Below are 18,700 nucleotides of genomic sequence, written 5' to 3' on the forward strand. Positions count from 1 at the left end.
AAGCAAAGAGCAGTAAGAGACCAATTCATCCATCGCCCACTCAATTATTATTTGTTTTTGCACCAGTCTTACGGGAATAAAGGGAAGTACCGGTACATCATGTTCAATAGAAAAACAGAAGCGTAACCAAGTCCATTTTGGTTCCTGAATTGCATACAGATACTGTAAATAAAAACAGAAATTCACAACAAGAGGAAATGTATGCAACTCTTTGTTTCTGTAAGATTGCAACAACTGAGAAGGAAAAACTTCAGTCTTATGGTTTTTAGATAAGTAGTTTAAATCAAAAGAGCACAGTATAGCTGCAACCAAAGCAAAATAAAACTCTGGATTTGGTTAGAGCAGGGGGAGGCAACCTATGGCACAGGTGCCGAAGGCAGCACGCAAGCTAATTTTCAGTGGCACTCTCACTGTCCGGGTCCTGGCCACTGGTCCAGGGGCCTCTGCATTTTAGTTTAATTTTAAATTAAGCTTCTTAAACATTTTAAAAACCTTATTTACTTTACATACAACAATAGTTTAGTTATATATTATAGACATAGAACGAGAACTTCTAAAAACATTAAAATGTATGACTGGCAGACGAAACCTTAAATTAGAGTGAATAAATGAAGACTTGGCACACCACTTCTGAAAGGTTGCCAACCCCTGGGTTAGAGGCATAACTGAACATCTACATTTAAAAAGAAAATGTATTACATTAATAACCGAGTTGATGATGTCAAATGTTATTTAAAATGTATACTATCCTGCTGACTGATTTCCAAATGCTACCTCATTGATATTTTTATCATCTTCTCATATTTGCTTAGTTGTCATCCAAATTAAGGGATTAACTAGCTCCTCTACAAAAACAGTATATGTTGAATACTAACATGTAAATAATGCCCCAAAATAATTGCTTCACTGAATATCCCAAAAGACACTTACATTTTTACTTTAAAAAGTTATTAAAATGTTTACTAAAAACAAACACTTGTTACCATTGAAATTACTTTCAAAGAATAACTGTCTTACCTTAGGTATGTGCCATATATGAAGAACAATGACATCATTACTCCATTTAAAAGAAAGATCACAGCAACATAAAAGGAAGCAGGGTCTCCCAATCCTAACAAACAGCAATTAACATACAGATATTGACAAAAATATACTAATAGGACAGATTTTAAATGTGTATCTATTCTAGCAACAAAAAGTCAGAACAACATGTTATATAGTATGTTATCTTACTACATGTATATAGAGAAAAACAAAAATAATTTTTTTTTGATATCTCCAAGCTAACTGAGGGAGTAGTTAAGAGGACTGCACCACCAGAAAAATCTGTGAATCAGATGCAGTCTCAAGGCATTCAAAAACTAAAAGAGTCCCACAATAAAGGTAATTTAAATAGCCACGTTCAATACATAAGGGCTGGCAAGGAAAAGATGACACCCGGGTCTGCAGACATTATTCCCTACGTGCTGAAAACATAGGAGGGAATTTCTTCAAAACTGAGGATGAATTGACTGGCATGTATGGAAGCCCTGATAAGCATCAATATATTACCTCTTAAAGAAGTCAGGAGAATAATTCAAAATATCTTGCTTTTGATTAAGTTAGATAAAAAGTGAATTGTTCTGTCTCTGAATGGAGTCATTATTTTTTGGGGTAGCTTAAGAATAATGAAGTACTAAAACAGTTACAGCAGAAGTGAATTAGGTTTCTCTTAATAGAGGGCAGTTCATACATGCACAAATCCCACAATATACATTTACAATTCAAACTAGTCAATTAACTTTTTATTCCATTACCAGCAGTTTTAACCTTTACATTTATTTAAAAAACCAAAGGATATACCTCTTAAGGTAAAATTGAATTTAAAGTCTGTTTCATAAAAGTTTTTCAAGATTTTTTTAATTAAATGTGAATCTTATTTATACAGCTCAGTTAAATTATAATATATTTCTAAATTTCAAGAGACAAAATGAAAAGGCTGTTTTACAAGACACCTTTTGTACGTAAGGTATTATAAAAAGCTTTATCACACATTATCAAGCACATTCCTCCACATCTAAAACAGCAGTTGGTCATGCCCGAGCTATGGGAACTAAAGATCAGATACAAGATCTTCACATCCGTTCCAGCCCATTTAAACTGCGTGAAAGATCCTGATTACCCCAGGAGAGGATTCCCCCCAGTGCAATCACTACGGAACACATTATGGAAGGCTGCCTTCTGAAACTCCCTCACAAGCTCTGGCGTATGGGATGTGTAGAGGGCAGGGCCGCAGCACTGCAGATATTTGAGTAGCAATGTCACCCAGACAGCAGCCCAGGGAGGCTGCCTAACTTATACAAGCTTGTCTAAATTATGCCAGTGGCCGCTGTGGCCCTCAGAGCAACCCAGAATTGGAAGGGCTCAAAGATGGCTTAAAACCAATTTAGGCTTACCTCCACTACAACAATTGATTGAGTTTGTACACTTGATTTACTGTACTCAAGCTAGCCTAGCTCAAGTGAGACGGAGCAAAATGCAAAACACTCCACTTTCACAGTGGAATTTGGTTAGCAGCTGAGGAATTACAATTCGAGCTGCTGCATTCCCACTATATTACCAACTCCCGTGTCCGCAACATTGAGCCTTCAACTCATCCTCCTCAACTGGCCCATTAGCTCAAGCTAGACATTTTTGCACATGGACAAGAGTTGAGTTAGAGGCAAAACTCAAGTTATAGCTCAAGCTAGTGCTGCAGTGAAGACAAGCCCCTAGTTCTCACCACCTGGGCTGCAAGTTCTGAGCTATACCTCTACAACGCATAGCACAAAATCCCTCTTTTTCCATGTTTTTCATATGCTATGTTGCAAAATTCACTAAAACACAGGCTTAACTAAATGAAAATGAGTCAGTGATGAAGACACACTAACATTACTGTTTCCAAAATACATGCAAAACCACAAGAATACACTAGGTGAAAAAAACTTGCCTTCACAGCTTTCAACAGGACTAAGCCCTTCTCCTCTGTTTACAGTCCAGCATGTCTTGGTCTGAAGACCAATAAAATCCATTACCCCTGTGTATATGCGGTACCAGCTGGCTAGGACCACCTGTGTAGAAAATAGGATTTGAAGTTTCTAAGTAGGAACTTAGATTTAGAGATTATCTCAATACCTAAGGCAGCCTTTCAAACAGCCAGGAACCAGTAAAATGCCATGAAAGTGTTTCCAAGGCTCTACATTTTTAATTTCTACAAAACTAAGCAGTTGGGGGATGATTCACTCTGAATACCAACATAGCTCTATTGCTCAGCATTAGTGTTAACACTATACCTGCTTAACATCAGAAGTCTATATACTCATCAACCTAAGGCAGTGGTTCTCAACTTTTCCAGATTACTGTACCCCTTTCAGGAGTCTGATTTGTTTTCCATACCCCCAAGTTTCACCTCAATTAAAAATACTTGCTTACAAAATCAGACATAAAAATACACAAGTGTCACAGCACACTATTGCTGAATAACTGCTTACTTTCTCATTTGTACCATAACACTATAAAAATCAATTGAAATATAAATACTGTACTTAATTTCAGTGCACAGTATATAGCACAGTATAAACAAGTCATTGTCTGTATGACATTTAGTTTATACTGACTTCACTGGTGCTTTCTATGTAGTCTGTAGTAAAACTAGGCAAATATCTAGATGACTTGATGTACCCCCTAGAAGACCTTTGCATACCTCCAGGGGTACACATACCTCTGGTTGAGAACCACTGTATTCAGAACCATGCAGGAATTAGTATATTTGAACATTTTATTGAAAGAACTCTATGGGCCAAACTTTGCATAGCAGATGTGTCTCAGATGGTCCCAAATTTTGCCCACAAAATTGACAAAACATGCATAGAAGGAGCTGTCAAACAACCAAATACCCTAATCACACCCCTCTAATATAAGATTGAATTAATCTGACCAGGACACCTCTAGATATCTGACACAGAGAGATGGTTAACATGAAACTGAGACATCTCTTTAGGGAAAATAATCACACAGACATGAAGAATTGCATAATGTTCTTTATGGATCACTAAGTAAGAAGGAGAACACAATAAAGCTGCCTCTTGGCATGGCCAGAATAATAGTAATAGTAATGGACAAATCCTGAGTCTGTATTCAGTTTTTACTCCCTTCTTATTCAGGCTAATTCCTATAGAGAGAATTGGAATTTATCTGACTAAGGACCTCAGAATTTGCCATAATACCACACTTCCATAGTGCTGCCTTCCATTCAAAGATCTTAATGCATTTTACAACCAAGAATGAATTAAGCCTCAACACTTCTGAGAGATAGGAAATAGTATTATCCCCATTTTACAGATTGAAAAATCTAAGGCACAAAAGTCAAGGCAAGTTAGAAAGTCTGGCTGAAGTGAAAATAGAACCTAGGCTATTTATTACTGAGAGCTGTGCCTTAATCACAAGTGACCTTTAATCACAAGGCCATCATTTATCCAATTGCCATCACAAAGAACATCTAAACTGACCAGAGGAAAAGCAAATTCTGAACTTCAAGAATGTCAGGTACACTCATAATTAAAGTTCCAAGCAATGAGAACTGTGACCAAATATTAGAGGTAGTTCAAAGAAAGTTGCACTTCAGGGATGAATCCTGGGCCCACTGAAGGCAAGGGGAGTTCTGCCATTGATTTTAGAGGAGTTAGGATTTCAGCACAGGTTCCCCTTTTGCATGCACCAGAAGAAACAAATCATCTTAAATTCTTAAAAAGCACATTTCCCTTTTTACAGAAACCCGAGACTTGTGAGGATTAGATTCCTTAGCTACCAAGTCCAATACCTCTCAAAGGACTAAATGGTCAACCAGACCTTAAAGAGCCATGATACTTTTATCATGAAATGAGTTATCAGCTAATGTTACTGAGCGCTGCTGCACACTCAGTAAATATGACAGAGGAGATTCTCAAATACCCTTGGTGAGGTAAGTATCTTAGTTAGGCTCCTTTGAAAATTTTGTCTGACGCACCCTGCTGTTTCAGCAATACTTCACAAGAAATTCTAAGTGACTTGGGGGTGGAGGTTGCCCAGGGGCACCGTGGGGGCTGGGGGATGCAGGCAGCAGCATGTGGCCCGGAACCCCCGCTGGTGCTGGGGAGAGGGGGGAGCAGGCAGTGGTGCTCAGCCTGGGACCTCCACTGGTGCTGGGGAGCCGGCGGGGTCTGCAAGCTCCCTACCTGGCTCCATGCTCTCCCCACCCTCCCACAGCAGCAGCAGAGTTTTGGTGTGGGAGGGAGCAGGGAGTTGGGGCACAGGACAGGTGAGGCAGGCTCTGGGTGGCACTTACCTGGGGGGCCATTCAGAACCCACCTCATGCTATCCCGTGCCCCAAGCCCCTACCCCCTCCCACACCCAAACTCTGCTGCTGGGGGGATGGGGGCGAGAGTGCACCAGCGGCAGCCGATGCGACTGACGCAGGGGCTGCCTGAACTACCCATGAGCCAGGCACATCGGCCACTGCAAAAAGTCATGGGGGTCACAGAATCCGTGATAAACTCACAGCATTACTAATGATTGATGGAAATGGAGGAAAATTAGATGCAGGAAAACTGCTATGTCAATCACACATCAATAGCCTCTTAGCTACCTGGACCATGTTCAAGTACTTTGTCAATGAAAGCTTGGGATTTGAGTTATGCCAACAAGATTCTGAAAGGATTTGAATGAATAAACTAGTCTACATTTCTTGCACTGTTGCCTATTCATGCTCTTATAGCGAACTCCACCACTGTGTATCTGAATGACACATGTCTTGATGTCCTCATTTAGGATACTTAGTTGCCATTTTTCAGTTTAACTACTAATTGCAGTTTAAGTATACACATTTGATCAGGTAGGTTAGACTTCACTAGGTCACTCTTTAGCTGAAGTCAAAATGCTCTACTGCTTCAGAATGAAAAGAACTTTGCATCACTCAAGCAGAACAACATATAAATGTTATACACTGGCATATTTTGTAACCAAAGGAGGGGGAAAATGTATGAGGAATAAGGTTCCTATTTTGTATATAAGCTAGATTCATAAAAAACTTGATTTAGTCAGATAATTAAATAGTCTCAAATATTAGTAAATACAAAGTAATAGCAGGCAGTCTTCCCTAAGAGTTCCATGTTTTGCATTTATTTCTCAACATGGAAGTCAAACTATGATTCATAGATTAAGGTCAGTATCTAATCTAATCTCCTGTGTACCACCAGCCAAAAATCCTCACTCAGTGATCTCTGCATCAAGCCAATAAAAAATTGTTATTTTACTCTACAGTAACTGTAGTCCTTCAAGATATGTTGTTCACATGCACACAACCTGCTCACTAACAGTGCCTCCTAAACGGTTTCTTAAAGAAACGGTTGGTGATATGAAAGAAACAGGTTACCCTGAGGTTAAGCAGCATCACCAACCTGCCAGTCATCAGTAGAGGGAAGAAAAAGAAGAAAGCAAGGGAAGAATGAAAACAGATTGCAACTGAAGGGTGGAAAATTAAGGTGTGAAAAAATGTCTACAGTTTGATTGACTGCTACCTGCTTGAAATCAGTGATGGGGCACACACACACCAGTGGAAACCAAATCATAGAAACATATAATAGCTACCTAATTTAAACAAAGAAGTTACCATACAATACTTAAATTCAGTTACAATATAATTAAATGTTTATTTCAGGGAATACTTCTTTCTGCCCTATAGCAGTATCACCCTTTTCAGCACAATCTTTACTTTCTGAATAAAACACTAGGACATTAACCAGAATTTTCACAGAAGCAGGTACTCCTTTCAAAATATGGCTTACCTCTGGATAAAGATTGAACCTTTTTAACGTGTTAATCACCAGAGGATATTCGGTTAGTTTATCATTCATAATCATCCACATTCCATACCAAAATGATGGTGCTTCAACAATGGTCTTGAAATAGGAATAATAAAGGCCCTAAAAGGATGCATAATTTAGCAGAAATTAATCAGGTAGTACTATTTGTATTGTCCTACATAAGATTCCTTCTTTTAAGTGGAATTCATTATTATAAGACTAAGACAAAGCTAGTCAGGACAACTACACAATTTTCCAAGTTTCTTCATGTTAATACCATTTTGAAACTCAGTTGTCCAAAACACCCACAGAACTTCCATTTTGTCTCAAAAGAAGCATGAAATACTATAGAGAAAGGTAGTTAAAAATATCCCATGCAGTTAAGATATACGTTTCATTAACAAAGTGACAGAGAAACTGGTACATGGGGGTAAATATTCACTTTTTAAATGTGTGCTTCATTAATTAATAACTTTATAAAGTTATGAAATAGGGTATTTAAAATTGTACATATTTTATTGTACATTAGGTCACAATATCATATGTTTAAAATAAAATATTTTTGAAACCCATTTGAAAGGGAACTCAATTTATATAGAAATTGGTACCTTAAAATTAACATATAAATATGCTACTTACAAAGCATTTGTATGTGTTATTTTTTCTTGCTGTGGAATTTTGAAAGTTATACAATCAATAATTGAAGACAAGCTTCCAAGACTATAGTGTCTCTTTTTATTTAAATTATTTAGAGGAAAAAAGATCTAACCATTTCAGTGCGAAAAGCCATCTCTCTTTCCAGCGTCGAGAGGTGAGAAAAATGACGGTCATTTTCAAAAAGAGTTGTAATATGACACCTGCATGAACAAAACCTATTCAGTTTCAATGTTCAGGTTTTGAAACCAGCACTGATTTATACATACCGAAACCTTTAGTAAATATTTTCACATCAGAAAACACAGCAGACCTAATGCAGCTACTGTAATTCAGTCTGATGTCATATTGATGATTACTTTCCACTCTCTCTCTTCACACTATCCATTTTAAGTGAGTTAACTAAAATAAAGAGAACTTGAATCTACAAGTGTCTCTTGCAATATCATTAAAAAGGGATTTTTTTAAAAATCAAATACATATATAAATAATATTTTATAATAAATAAAGTGCAAGAGACACGGGCATCAAAAGCTAAGTGTTCTTAGAACTAACAAATCTGACTTCAGGGAAGGAAATTCTGATGTATGCCCACCAAATCAGTGAATGGTCTTGGGCGGGGCACTTGCCAGAGGAAATATATATTTTGCCTCTGCAAGCATGCTGAGTAGAGTTGGCTCCTTCTCTGAGAGGGGAGGAGAAAGGAGCAGAACAGCCAAGTTCCTCTATCCCTTTATTAAGAGGAGGGGGGTTGCAAGAGAAACAGCACTAAATACTGTTAGTACTGGGGGTTTCGTTATAGGTTTTGGTAGGTTGGTTTTTTGTTTTGGTTTTTTTTTTGGAGGAGGGAAGTAGAAGGACTAGGGTAGCAGAATGGCTGGAGTTGCTACAGTTTTTTCCAGACACATAGAAAAGCAGTCACTGATCCTTTCACAGATATTGCACCTTTAAAAAGTGGGGAGTGGGACTGGAGCTGAGGTCTTAGGAAGAGCAGTACTAACTGGGAGGCCAAAAGCCTACTGTGTACACAAGAGAGCGAGCATAAGCAGAGAAGCCCTGAAAAGAGGCAAAACGGGATACAGAATTAGTGCATTTATTAATGGGCAGAATTAAATGGGGAACAGAAAGGATTTATTTTTGGGCTCTCAGAACTGACGGGATGATAGGAAAGAGTGCTAGTGAAAATATGCATGGCTTTGAGGGTCACGGCCATATAGGTATTTTTCACCCAGACAGTAGACTTAGCCCTTGAGCAAAACGTTTAAGGGGAAATCTTTCAAGTCCAGAACCACAAAAACAGAACAATTCTATGTTAAAGACAACAACTTTCACTGAAAGGAAAGATATGAAGATAACGGATAAATTAGTAACTCCGGTTGCTTATCTATCTATCCATCCATCTATATGCATGATGCTTTCCTTTGTTTTAACATAGTAATATTTCTAATTACTTGTATCAACCTTAAGCCAATAAAAATAATCTTACCAGTGTAAAACTCCTGCAAAAGCAGCTGTTTAAAAAAAAAAAAAAAAAAAAAGAGGTGAGTGTCTTCATTATCAAACATTTAAACTTAAACAATGTTCTTCAAAATAATTACAGAACAGTTATCAGGGGCTTGCACACTAGGACAGTGCTCAACTCAGCTTCTAGGAGAAGGAAGGAATAGGAGTAACCTGTGTTGCTTTTGAGATGAACTTTTTTGGCCAACATTTAAACATCTGGAATTAAATGGACAGTATTAATACATAATACTTCAATACATACAATGGATCATTCAAATGGACCAATTAGAATTCAAGCCATTTATTTCAAATGTCAAGGAAGAAAAATAAGCTGTTAAAAGTGAAATGTCACAACTAACTTTGCTGACACAGTACACTTTAATACATCTAAGACAGCAATACTAGTCAGATTTTTTAAAAGTAATATATTCTACAGTTAGCATCTTTTATGTCACAGGATACCTTGCATTGAACAAAAACTAGAGGCAAAACAAAGCCTATATGACTAAAGGAAAAAACAAGCACAATGTCTATGTATTATGTTAAAGAAAAAAGTTACTTACAATTACACCTCTACCCCAATATAACGTGGGCCTCGGGAGACAAAAAATCTCACCGTGTTATAGGTGAGACCGTGTTAGATCAAATTTGCTTTGCCCTCCCACGCCGTTCCTTGTTCCCTGACCGCCCCCTCCAGAGACCCCCATCCCTAATCACCCCCAGGATCCCACCCGCTACTCAACTCCCTTGTCCCCTGACTGCTCCGACCTCTATCCACCTCTCCCCACCCCCTGACAGGCACTCATCGGCAGCAGCAAGAAGCGGAGCAGCCCGGTCCCAGTCCGCTCCACCCTGCCAGCTCCCAGCCACGGCACTCCGCTTCCCGCCGTCAGTGAGTGCAGAGAGGTTGGGGAAAGGATGCCCCCCCACACTCACCTGTGGCGGGAAGCAGAGCAACACGGCCCCAGCCTGCTCCACTTTCCTTGTCCCAGCCCCCGCCATGTTGCTGGGGGGCGGCTGGGGAAAGGTCCTGCACTCACCTGCGGCCGGAAGCAGAGCGCCACGGCTGGGAGCTGGTGGAGTGGAGGTGGCTGGGGCTGGGCTGCTCCGCTTCCCACCGCAGGAGACTGCAGGAGGTTGGGGAAAGGATGCCCCCCATATTCACCTGCGGCAGGAAGCGGAGCGCTGCAGCTGGGAGCTGGCGGAGTGGAGTGGGCTGGGGCCGGGTTGCTCTGCTTCCGCCGCTGCTGAATGCAGGGGGGATCCCTTCCCCCAAGCCCCCTCCCCCGAGTGACACAGCCAGGGCCAGAGCCAGGGAAGCAGACTGGGCTGCTCCCGGCCCCCCGCTAATCCCCCGGGCCACTCTGGGACTGCGGGGCACCCCCAAAAGTGCCCTCCCACAGCTCCTGCCCCCCAGACCCTGGGGGGAGCCCCTGACCACCCCTGAGACCCTCTGCCCCTTATCAAACCCCTGCCCCAACACCCTTAACATACTGCTCAGAGCAGCATGTCAGAGCTTTACCGTGTTGTATGCGAACCCGCGTTCTATCAGATCGCGTTATATCGTGGTAGAGGTGTACTATGAAAATCTGTAATGTAAATGGCACAGAAAAACATTCCTTCCCCAGTAAACAAAATGCAGCTGAAAAAAAACATTTATCTGAAAATAACATTACATACCGCTTTTAATAAAAACTTAAATGTTTGGTCATATAATTTACACTACACTTTAAATTTATAAATATTTAACTTTAGAATATTTTACAAATACTTCTGGAGTAAATTACATACAAGGATAGTCTAGTAGTCCCTGTGTTATTTTTTAATTAAATTCAATTTTACAGTTTCAGCTTGTCACAGATTTTTGTACTGACAATGTTTACATGCATTCTAGTGGAAAACTCGAAGTTTTGATTGCAAGGGAAGCTATACCTAAGGTGTGTCAGGAATATAACAGCTAATATTTAAATCACCAACTGTATGTTTCAGAGTTAACTATGCTGAGAGCAATGGGGCAGTTCAAAACTCCACAAGCTACTACATCAGTCTATTTGCAAACTCGGTAAGACAACACTGCATTACTGTATATTCAGTTAACCTTAAAATGTTTTCTCCTCAACCACGATCACAAGAAAGTTTAAATTCTGAAACAAAATTATGACAAAAAGTAGATTCCGTGATGCTGCAGAATGCAAAGGTTTTTTAATATAATTAGAACCACTAACTTAACCTTACATGAGCAGTGTAAAGAGAAAAGATTCACATAGTTACATACAACCTCTAATTGTTTTTCATAATGCATTAAAACCAATTTTACAGTATTTCAATTTTAAAACTGAAATTAATTACATATTAAAACAAAGCATTGAAATTGTGTTTCACTTCAATCAAAGGTACTACATATATTTCATAGAGAAGCATGTTCTTTAATTCAGCAGAAAAATTTACATTTTACTGAATCCATTTTTGAAGTCTGTATTAGTATTAAAATGTAAATAAATTCACTCACATTAGGTTTTACAAGAATTTCTTATAGATCTTTTATTCAACTTCACAAATGCCATTATTTGTGGTGTGTATATGATGAAACTATGTCAATAATATCATGCTTGCTTGCAGTCATTACCTCCATTAACTGCATTTCAAAAGGTGGTGTGAACAATTTTGCTCTGATACACCATTGTAAGTTGAGTAGCTTCATTGACTTTAGTGGAATTATTCCAGATTTACACTTTTTTTTTCCATCTACAGATCTGGCCCAGGATATTTTAAATTACATCAGAAATACATACTTAGTATATTTATAAAAAGGCCACCTTAGTATAATTTGTGAAATGTTCAAGGAGATTAGAGAGGCTATAAAAACTCAGCAACAATGGGAGATTTCAACTATCCCCATATTGACACTTCAGGCTCAGGACGGGATGTTGAGAGAAATTTCTTGACGCCTTAAATGACTGCTTCTTGGAGCAGCTAGTCCTGGAACCCACAGGAGGAGAGAGAATTCTTGATTTAGCCCTAAGTGGAGCACAGGATCTGACCCAAGAGGTGAATATAGCTGAGCCACTTGGTAATAGTGACCATAACATAATAAAATTTAACATACCTGTTGAGGGGAGAAACACCACCCCACCCCACCATGGTAGCATTTAATTTCAAAAAGGGGAACTACACAAAAATGAAGAAACTAGCTCAACAGAAATTAAAAGGTACAGTGCCAAAAGTGAAATCCCGGCAAGCTGCATGGAAACTTTTTAAAGACACCATAAAAGAGGCTGAAATTAAATGTACACCACAAATTAAAAAGCAGAGTATGAGGACCGAAAAGTGTCACTGTGACTAAACAATGAAGTAAAAGAAGCAGTTAGAGGCAAAAAAGGCATCCTTTAAAAAGTGGAAGTTAAATCCTCTCGAGGAAAATAGAAAGGAGCATAAACTCTAGCAAACGAAGTGTAAATATATAATTAGAAAGGCCAAAAAAGAATTTGAAGAACAGTTAGCCAAAGACTCAAAAAGTAACAACAACAAAAATGTTAAGTACATCACAAGCAGGAAGCCTGCTAAATAACCAGTGGGGCCACTGGACAATTGAGATGCTAAAGGAGCACTCAAGAGCCATTGCAGAGAAACTAAACGAATTCTTCGCATTGGTCTTCACAGCTGAAGATGTAAGGGAGATTCCCCAGCCTGAGCCATTCTTTTAGGTGATAAATCCGAGGAACTGTCCAAGATTGAGGTGTCATGAGAGGAGGTTTTGGAACAAATGGATAAATTAAACAGTAATAAGTCACCAATATCAGATGGTATTCACCTAAGACAGTGGTTCTCAAACTTTTGTACTGGTGACCCCTTTCACAGAGCAAGCCTCTGAGGCTGTGGCTACACTTAACACTTCAAAGCGCTGCCGTGGCAGCGCTTTGAAGCGCTAAGTGTAGTCAAAGCGCCAGCGCTGGGAGAGAGCTCTCCCAGCACTGTCCGTACTCCACCTCCCTGTGGGGAATAACGGACAGCGCTGGAAGCCGCGCTCCCAGCGCTGGGGCTTTGACCACACTGGCGCTTTGCAGCGCCGCAATTTGCAGTGCTGGAGAGGGTGTGTTTTCACACCCTGCTGCAGCACTGCAAATTTGTAAGTGTAGCCAAGCCCTGAGTGCGACCTCCTGGAAAATTAAAAACTTTTAAATATATTTAACACCATTATAAATGCTGGATGCAAAGCGGGATTTGGGGTGGAGGCTGACAGCTCACCCCCCATGTAATAACCTCACAACCCCCCCGAGGGGTCCTGACCCCTAGTTTGAGAAACCCTGACGTAAGAGTTCAGAAGGAACTCAAATGTGAAATTGCAGAACTATTAGTTGTGTTATTGTAACCTATCATTTAAATCTGCTTCTGTACCAGATCAATGGAGGACAGCTAATGTGATGCCAATTTATAAAGAAAAAAAGCTCTAGAGGCAATACCTGCCATTACAGCCAGTAAGCCTAACTTCAATACCAGGCATACTTGTTAAACTATAGTAAAGAACAGAATTATCAGACACACAGATGATCACTATTTGTTGGTGAAGAGTCAACATGGTTTTTGTAAAGAGAAATTTTGCTCCACCAATCTTCTAGAATTCTTTGAGTGGGTCAACAAGCATATGGACCAGGGTGATCCACTGGATATAGTGTGTGGGGATTTTCAGAAAGCCTTTGACAAGGTCCCTCACCAAAGGCTCTGAAGCAAAGTAAGCTGTCATGGGATAAGAGGGAAGGTCCTCTCAGTAACTGGATCAGTAACTGGTTAAAAGATAGAAAACAAAGGGTAGGAATAAATGGTCAGTTTTTGGAGTGGAGAGAGGTAAATAGTGGAGTCACCCAGGAGTCTGTACTGGGACCAGTCCTATTCAACATATTCATAAATCTGGAAAAGTGGGTAAACAATGAGGTGGCAAAAATTGCAGATAATACAAAAACTACTCAAGACAGTTGCATCCAAAGCAGACTGTGAGGAGTTACAAAATGATCTCACAAAACTGGATGACTGGGCAACAAAATGGCAAATGAAATTCAATGTTGATAAATGCAAAATAATGCACATTGGAAAATATATAAAATGATGGGGTCTAAATTAGCTGTTACCATTCAAAAAAGAAATCCTGGAGTCACTGTGGATAGTTCTTTGAAAACATCCACTCAATGTGGAGTGGCAGTCAAAACAGCTAACAGAATGTTGGGAATCATTAGGAAAGGGATAGATAATGAGACAGAAAATATCAGATTGCCTCTATATAAATCCATGGTATGCCCACATCTTGAATGCTGTGTTCAGATCAGGTCGCCCCATCTCAGGAAAGACATACTGGAATTGGAAAAGGTTCAGAAAAGCGCAGCAAAAAGTATTAGGGGTATGGAACAGCTTCCATATGAGAAGAGATTTAAGACTGGGACTTTTCAGCTTGGAAAAGAGACGACTAAGGGGGGATAAGATAGAGATTTATAAAATCATGAATGGTGTGGAGAAAGTAAATAAAGTGTTATTTACTCCTTCTCATAACACAAGAACTAGGAGTCACCAAATGAAATTAATAGGCAACAGGTTTAAATCAAACAAAAGTAAGTATTTCTTCACACAATGAAGTCAACTTGTGGAACTCTTTGCCAGAGGATGTTGTGAGGTCAAAACTATAACTGGGTTAAAAAAAGAAAGATGTTCCTGGGGGATAGGTCCATCAATGGCTATAAGCCAGGATGGGCAGGGATGCTGTCCCTAGTCCCTGTTTGCCAGAAGCTGGGAATAGGTGACACATAGCTGAAGTTGTGTATCTCTGATCGCCCCTGTGCGGTAGTGTAGACGAGCCCTTAGGAGATATCAGTAAGATCAAATACCACTATCAGCAATATCACCCAAAATTTTACAATACATTAATCTTATTTTAACACCAAATAACTTCAAAGATATTTAACAGATAAATAATTTGATATGTTTGTTGATTTTATTTTTACTTTTTTTATTTTACAGCATTTTCTTTTAACATGACAAACATATTTTACAATCATTTCCAGTAGTGTGGCAATAAATTTAATTTTTGTCTCATAAGCATAATATATCAAGGAATCATCTTCCTCTCCTCCTCAAAAATATAATAAATTTGATATTATATCCATGTATAGTTAAGTGCTCTTAAGCTAATAATGCCAACTAACAAAGTGTTACAGAAATTATGGTATTGAAGCAATAAAGGTCACAAACTAAGGCATGTCTTGGAAAATAATGACTAACGAGAAGAAAGCTGATGACCCTAAACTTCCATCTTAGGCCATTAATCTCAGCCAGTTATTAATTTCTCCTGTAAGTGTCCTGGGACAATGGCGTTACTACTATATAAATTTTAAAAAATTGAAAAATATGGAGCTATTTCCCCCTCCTTTTCCAAAGTTACATTCTGAACTCCTACACTAACAGAGTAATAATTTTAATAAGTTGTTAGGGGAAGAGGATGTTTATAATGTTAAGAATAAAAAGATATAACTGACTGAATAATTAATTATATATTACAAGTTCCAGATGCATTTCTAAGGAATTATGAAAAATCAGAAGTGTACACACATATGCACATGTTCACACATATATGCACACCTAATAAAAAGTAACAAGTATCAGTTGAATATTAATACATTTGTTTTGAAATTTGCATTTTAGCTTGCATAAAGGATTTTATTATTGGCTTAACTGTGCTCTCATTTAAGTCAACACTAAACATTATTGAGAAGCCCATCCTAGATATTTATTTGTGAGTGAGTGGCGCACGGGCACCAGAGACACATACACACAATGCAACAGGAATGATAACTATCATGCAAAGAAGAATCAGGGTTTTTTCCCCCCATCAATTACATTCCAGACAAACTCGGATATAGTACATTTTTATAAAGCAGTGAGACCTTAAGAATTGTTGTTTGTCTCCTTACCTAGTATAAAAGTGAACCATATCTTGCTATCTGCTCTCACGATGAAGGCCCCTTTTTCTTCAATAAATACTGTAAAAAGAAAATAACTGTCTTAGCAGTATTTAGATTTAAACATCAAACAATTAAAAGCAATTTCAGTTAAAGAGACTGGTTGCAGGCTGCACCATTAATAGTCTATAGCCACCTTGACTTGACTTCAAAACAGCTGAGATAAACTGGTCACAGAGTGAATAAACATATTTAAAAACAAAAATCAAGGTGACTACAATAAATATTTTATTTCTACAGAGTTCATCAGAAGTGTTTTTAAAGACATTTTGGACAAAAGAGAGACTAGTTAACAAAATAGATTTACATTTGAATTGTCCAACTTTGTAAAATAAAGTTTTGACTTTTTGTCTTTTGCACCAATCAATCCCCCCAATCCTTTCATCGAGGCACTGTCAAGTGCCAGGTAGATTCTCTCAATAGTCATGAAGCTAAATAAAATTAGCATTTTTTTTAAAAGATGTAGTTTCTGATGCTGTATAAACAGTGTGCAATGTCCTGTATTGTTTTCATAAAAACCTTCAACATTATAAGGTTGGTTTTTTTTCTCCTGCTTCATCGCTGCTACTTTCGGGGTCCTTTCTCCTTGGGCAATTGACTCTCATAGGAGTGGGAACAGTGAAACTGACCACACACGTCTGACTGCTGTCAACTCCAGTTAAATATACGGGGGAGGAATAGAAAGAAACACCCCCCCCACACACACACACACACACTTTTTCAGTTAGAGAGTTACCCTGAAACACAATTTCCAGGCAAACTGGTTTCCAACCTGCCAGCGGCCCTTGGACAGCGGGGGACATGGGGGTGTTAAAGCCTCTCCTGCCCCAGGGGCTGCGCTGCCTGCCAGGGCGGGTGGCTGCGTGTGTCTGGGGCAGCATCGGCCCAGCAGCGCCCCAGTGTGCCGGGGACAGGAGCACGGAGCCGTGGCTGGGAGAGGGACCTCGGGGCTGATGCTCCCTGCGGGGAGCAAATCCCCTTAGCCCCCCTTCCCAGCGGGGGCACAAGATGGAAGCGGCTTTGTGCACAGCCCCCTCCCCCCGGTCCCGCTCACCTTGGAGCCCGTGTCTCCAGCCCCGGAGCGACCCCTCTTGGCCCAGGCCCAGCAATTCCCTCACCCTCTGGGCCAGGGGGCGGCAGGGTTTCTGGGGCTCGCTCTTGGCCCCTTTCCTCCCGGTTCCTCCCTTCCGCATGGCGCCGGCCCCGCAGGACAGCTGCCTGCCTGGCTGCTTTTGCGGCAGCCCGCGGCCGCTCCTGGGGCTGGCTCCGGGCTGGGGCGCCCCAGCAGCTTGGGGCGGGGGCGGCTGAGCGCCGGAAGGCTTGAGCGGCGACTCTTTGTGTCTGCCTCGGGTTTGCACGACCATCTCCGCATAGTCCCTGCTAGCGGGGGTGGGGGCGGGGCCGGGGAAGGGCGACGCCCCGGGGCGGTCACGCTCCGCTCCTGCCCTGCCGGAGCTCAATGGGTGGCGCTGGTGCTGGCCCGGGCCGCGCCGCCTGCTCCGCCCCGCAGGCCACGTGGAGCAGGCGGGGCCCCGGAGCCGAGTTTCGCTCCCTCCCCGCAACGGGCACCGGGCGTTCTGCTGGTAACTGTCACAGCAACGGGCGGGCGCGCGCGTGCCGCCCTCGAGCCCAACGGCTCTGCCCCGCCTTCCTCTCGCTCCACCCGCGCTGCTCTGACCCCGCCAGCCGCCCTCCCCCAGTGCGGCTCTGCCTGCCCTGGCCCCTGCTGCTCCCCTCAGCCTCTGGCCTCAATCCTGCTGCTGGGAAGCTTGTCCTGGTCCCGTGGCCGGCTTGCGCCAGCTCCCAGCCTTGGGGCTGCCCCTGTGGCGTCGCCTCCCCGCCTGCCCCACACCGCGGCCTGCCCCCCTCTCGCTTGGTCGATTTCGTTATAGGGTGACCAGACAGCAAGTGTGACAAATCAGGAGGGGGTGGGGTGGTAATAGGATCCTATATAAGAAAAAGACCCAAAAATTGGGACTGTCCCTATGAAATCAGGACATCTGGTCAACCCTGAATGGGCTGGGCTTTGGGGTGCTTTTAAATATCAGCTGGGATGAAATGGTCAATAGCTCCCCAGCCACAGGAGATGGCTGCCCTGGCCCTCCCTTGTATGGCTGGCTGTGGTTTACGCGATCATTTGTTACAGCGATTGCAACAGCCTAGTTATGTCCACCCGCAGCTCAGAGCTTTGTGTGGTTTCTGAGGGCCAGAGGCTCAACTAGGGTAAATATGCAGCGCTCCAAAGGAGCCAATAGAGCTACATCAGCTAAGGATTTGGACCAGGATTTAAAGGATTTTATTTTTATTTATTTATTTGCAGGTGGGTATCAGTGAATCATTTTAAGCTTCTCTCTCTAAAAAAAAAAAAATCCCACTCATGTACATTGTCACATCTAGAGAACACTTCATAGTGTGTACTGTGCTGTAGGACTGGGACACTTGTTGGGGTACAAGAAGACCGTCTTAAAGAATATCTGAGTTCTAGGCTTCTTTACTAAGCAGTCTGACTCCTTCATTTTCAGGGGATGGGGAGAATAGCATAACAGCAGCACACAGTATAACTGATTGCCTGGAAACATGGCGTGGATAATCCTACATATTCTCTGTCTGGTTGCTGTGTATGTGTACCTCTGGAACCTGAAATACTATTTCACAACTTTCTAAATCAGTCTTCTTAAGTAAATC

The 18,700-nt window shown here is 41.1% G+C and overlaps 1 protein-coding gene across 2 annotated transcripts in view; it reads right to left on the reverse strand.

Annotated features, from left to right (window-relative positions):
• Positions 1-17,604, reverse strand: part of DPY19L1 (dpy-19 like C-mannosyltransferase 1) — a 104,120-nt gene extending 86,516 nt beyond the window's left edge. For both annotated transcript variants that reach the window (XM_039523909.1, XM_039523908.1), the window contains exons 1-7: positions 17,070-17,604; positions 15,968-16,036; positions 8,998-9,022; positions 7,627-7,714; positions 6,840-6,977; positions 2,969-3,089; positions 1,018-1,111 (exon numbers count right to left, since the gene is read on the reverse strand). In XM_039523909.1, coding sequence (XP_039379843.1) covers positions 1,018-1,111; positions 2,969-3,089; positions 6,840-6,977; positions 7,627-7,714; positions 8,998-9,022; positions 15,968-16,036; positions 17,070-17,379 — 845 coding nt within the window. In that variant the 5' untranslated portion in view covers positions 17,380-17,604. The remainder of the gene's footprint in view (positions 1-1,017; positions 1,112-2,968; positions 3,090-6,839; positions 6,978-7,626; positions 7,715-8,997; positions 9,023-15,967; positions 16,037-17,069) is intronic.
• Between the last annotated feature and the right edge of the window lie 1,096 nt (positions 17,605-18,700).

The sequence above is a fragment of the Mauremys reevesii genome, linkage group 2, assembly GCF_016161935.1.
Source record: "Mauremys reevesii isolate NIE-2019 linkage group 2, ASM1616193v1, whole genome shotgun sequence".
In the NCBI taxonomy this organism is placed as follows: domain Eukaryota; kingdom Metazoa; phylum Chordata; order Testudines; family Geoemydidae; genus Mauremys; species Mauremys reevesii.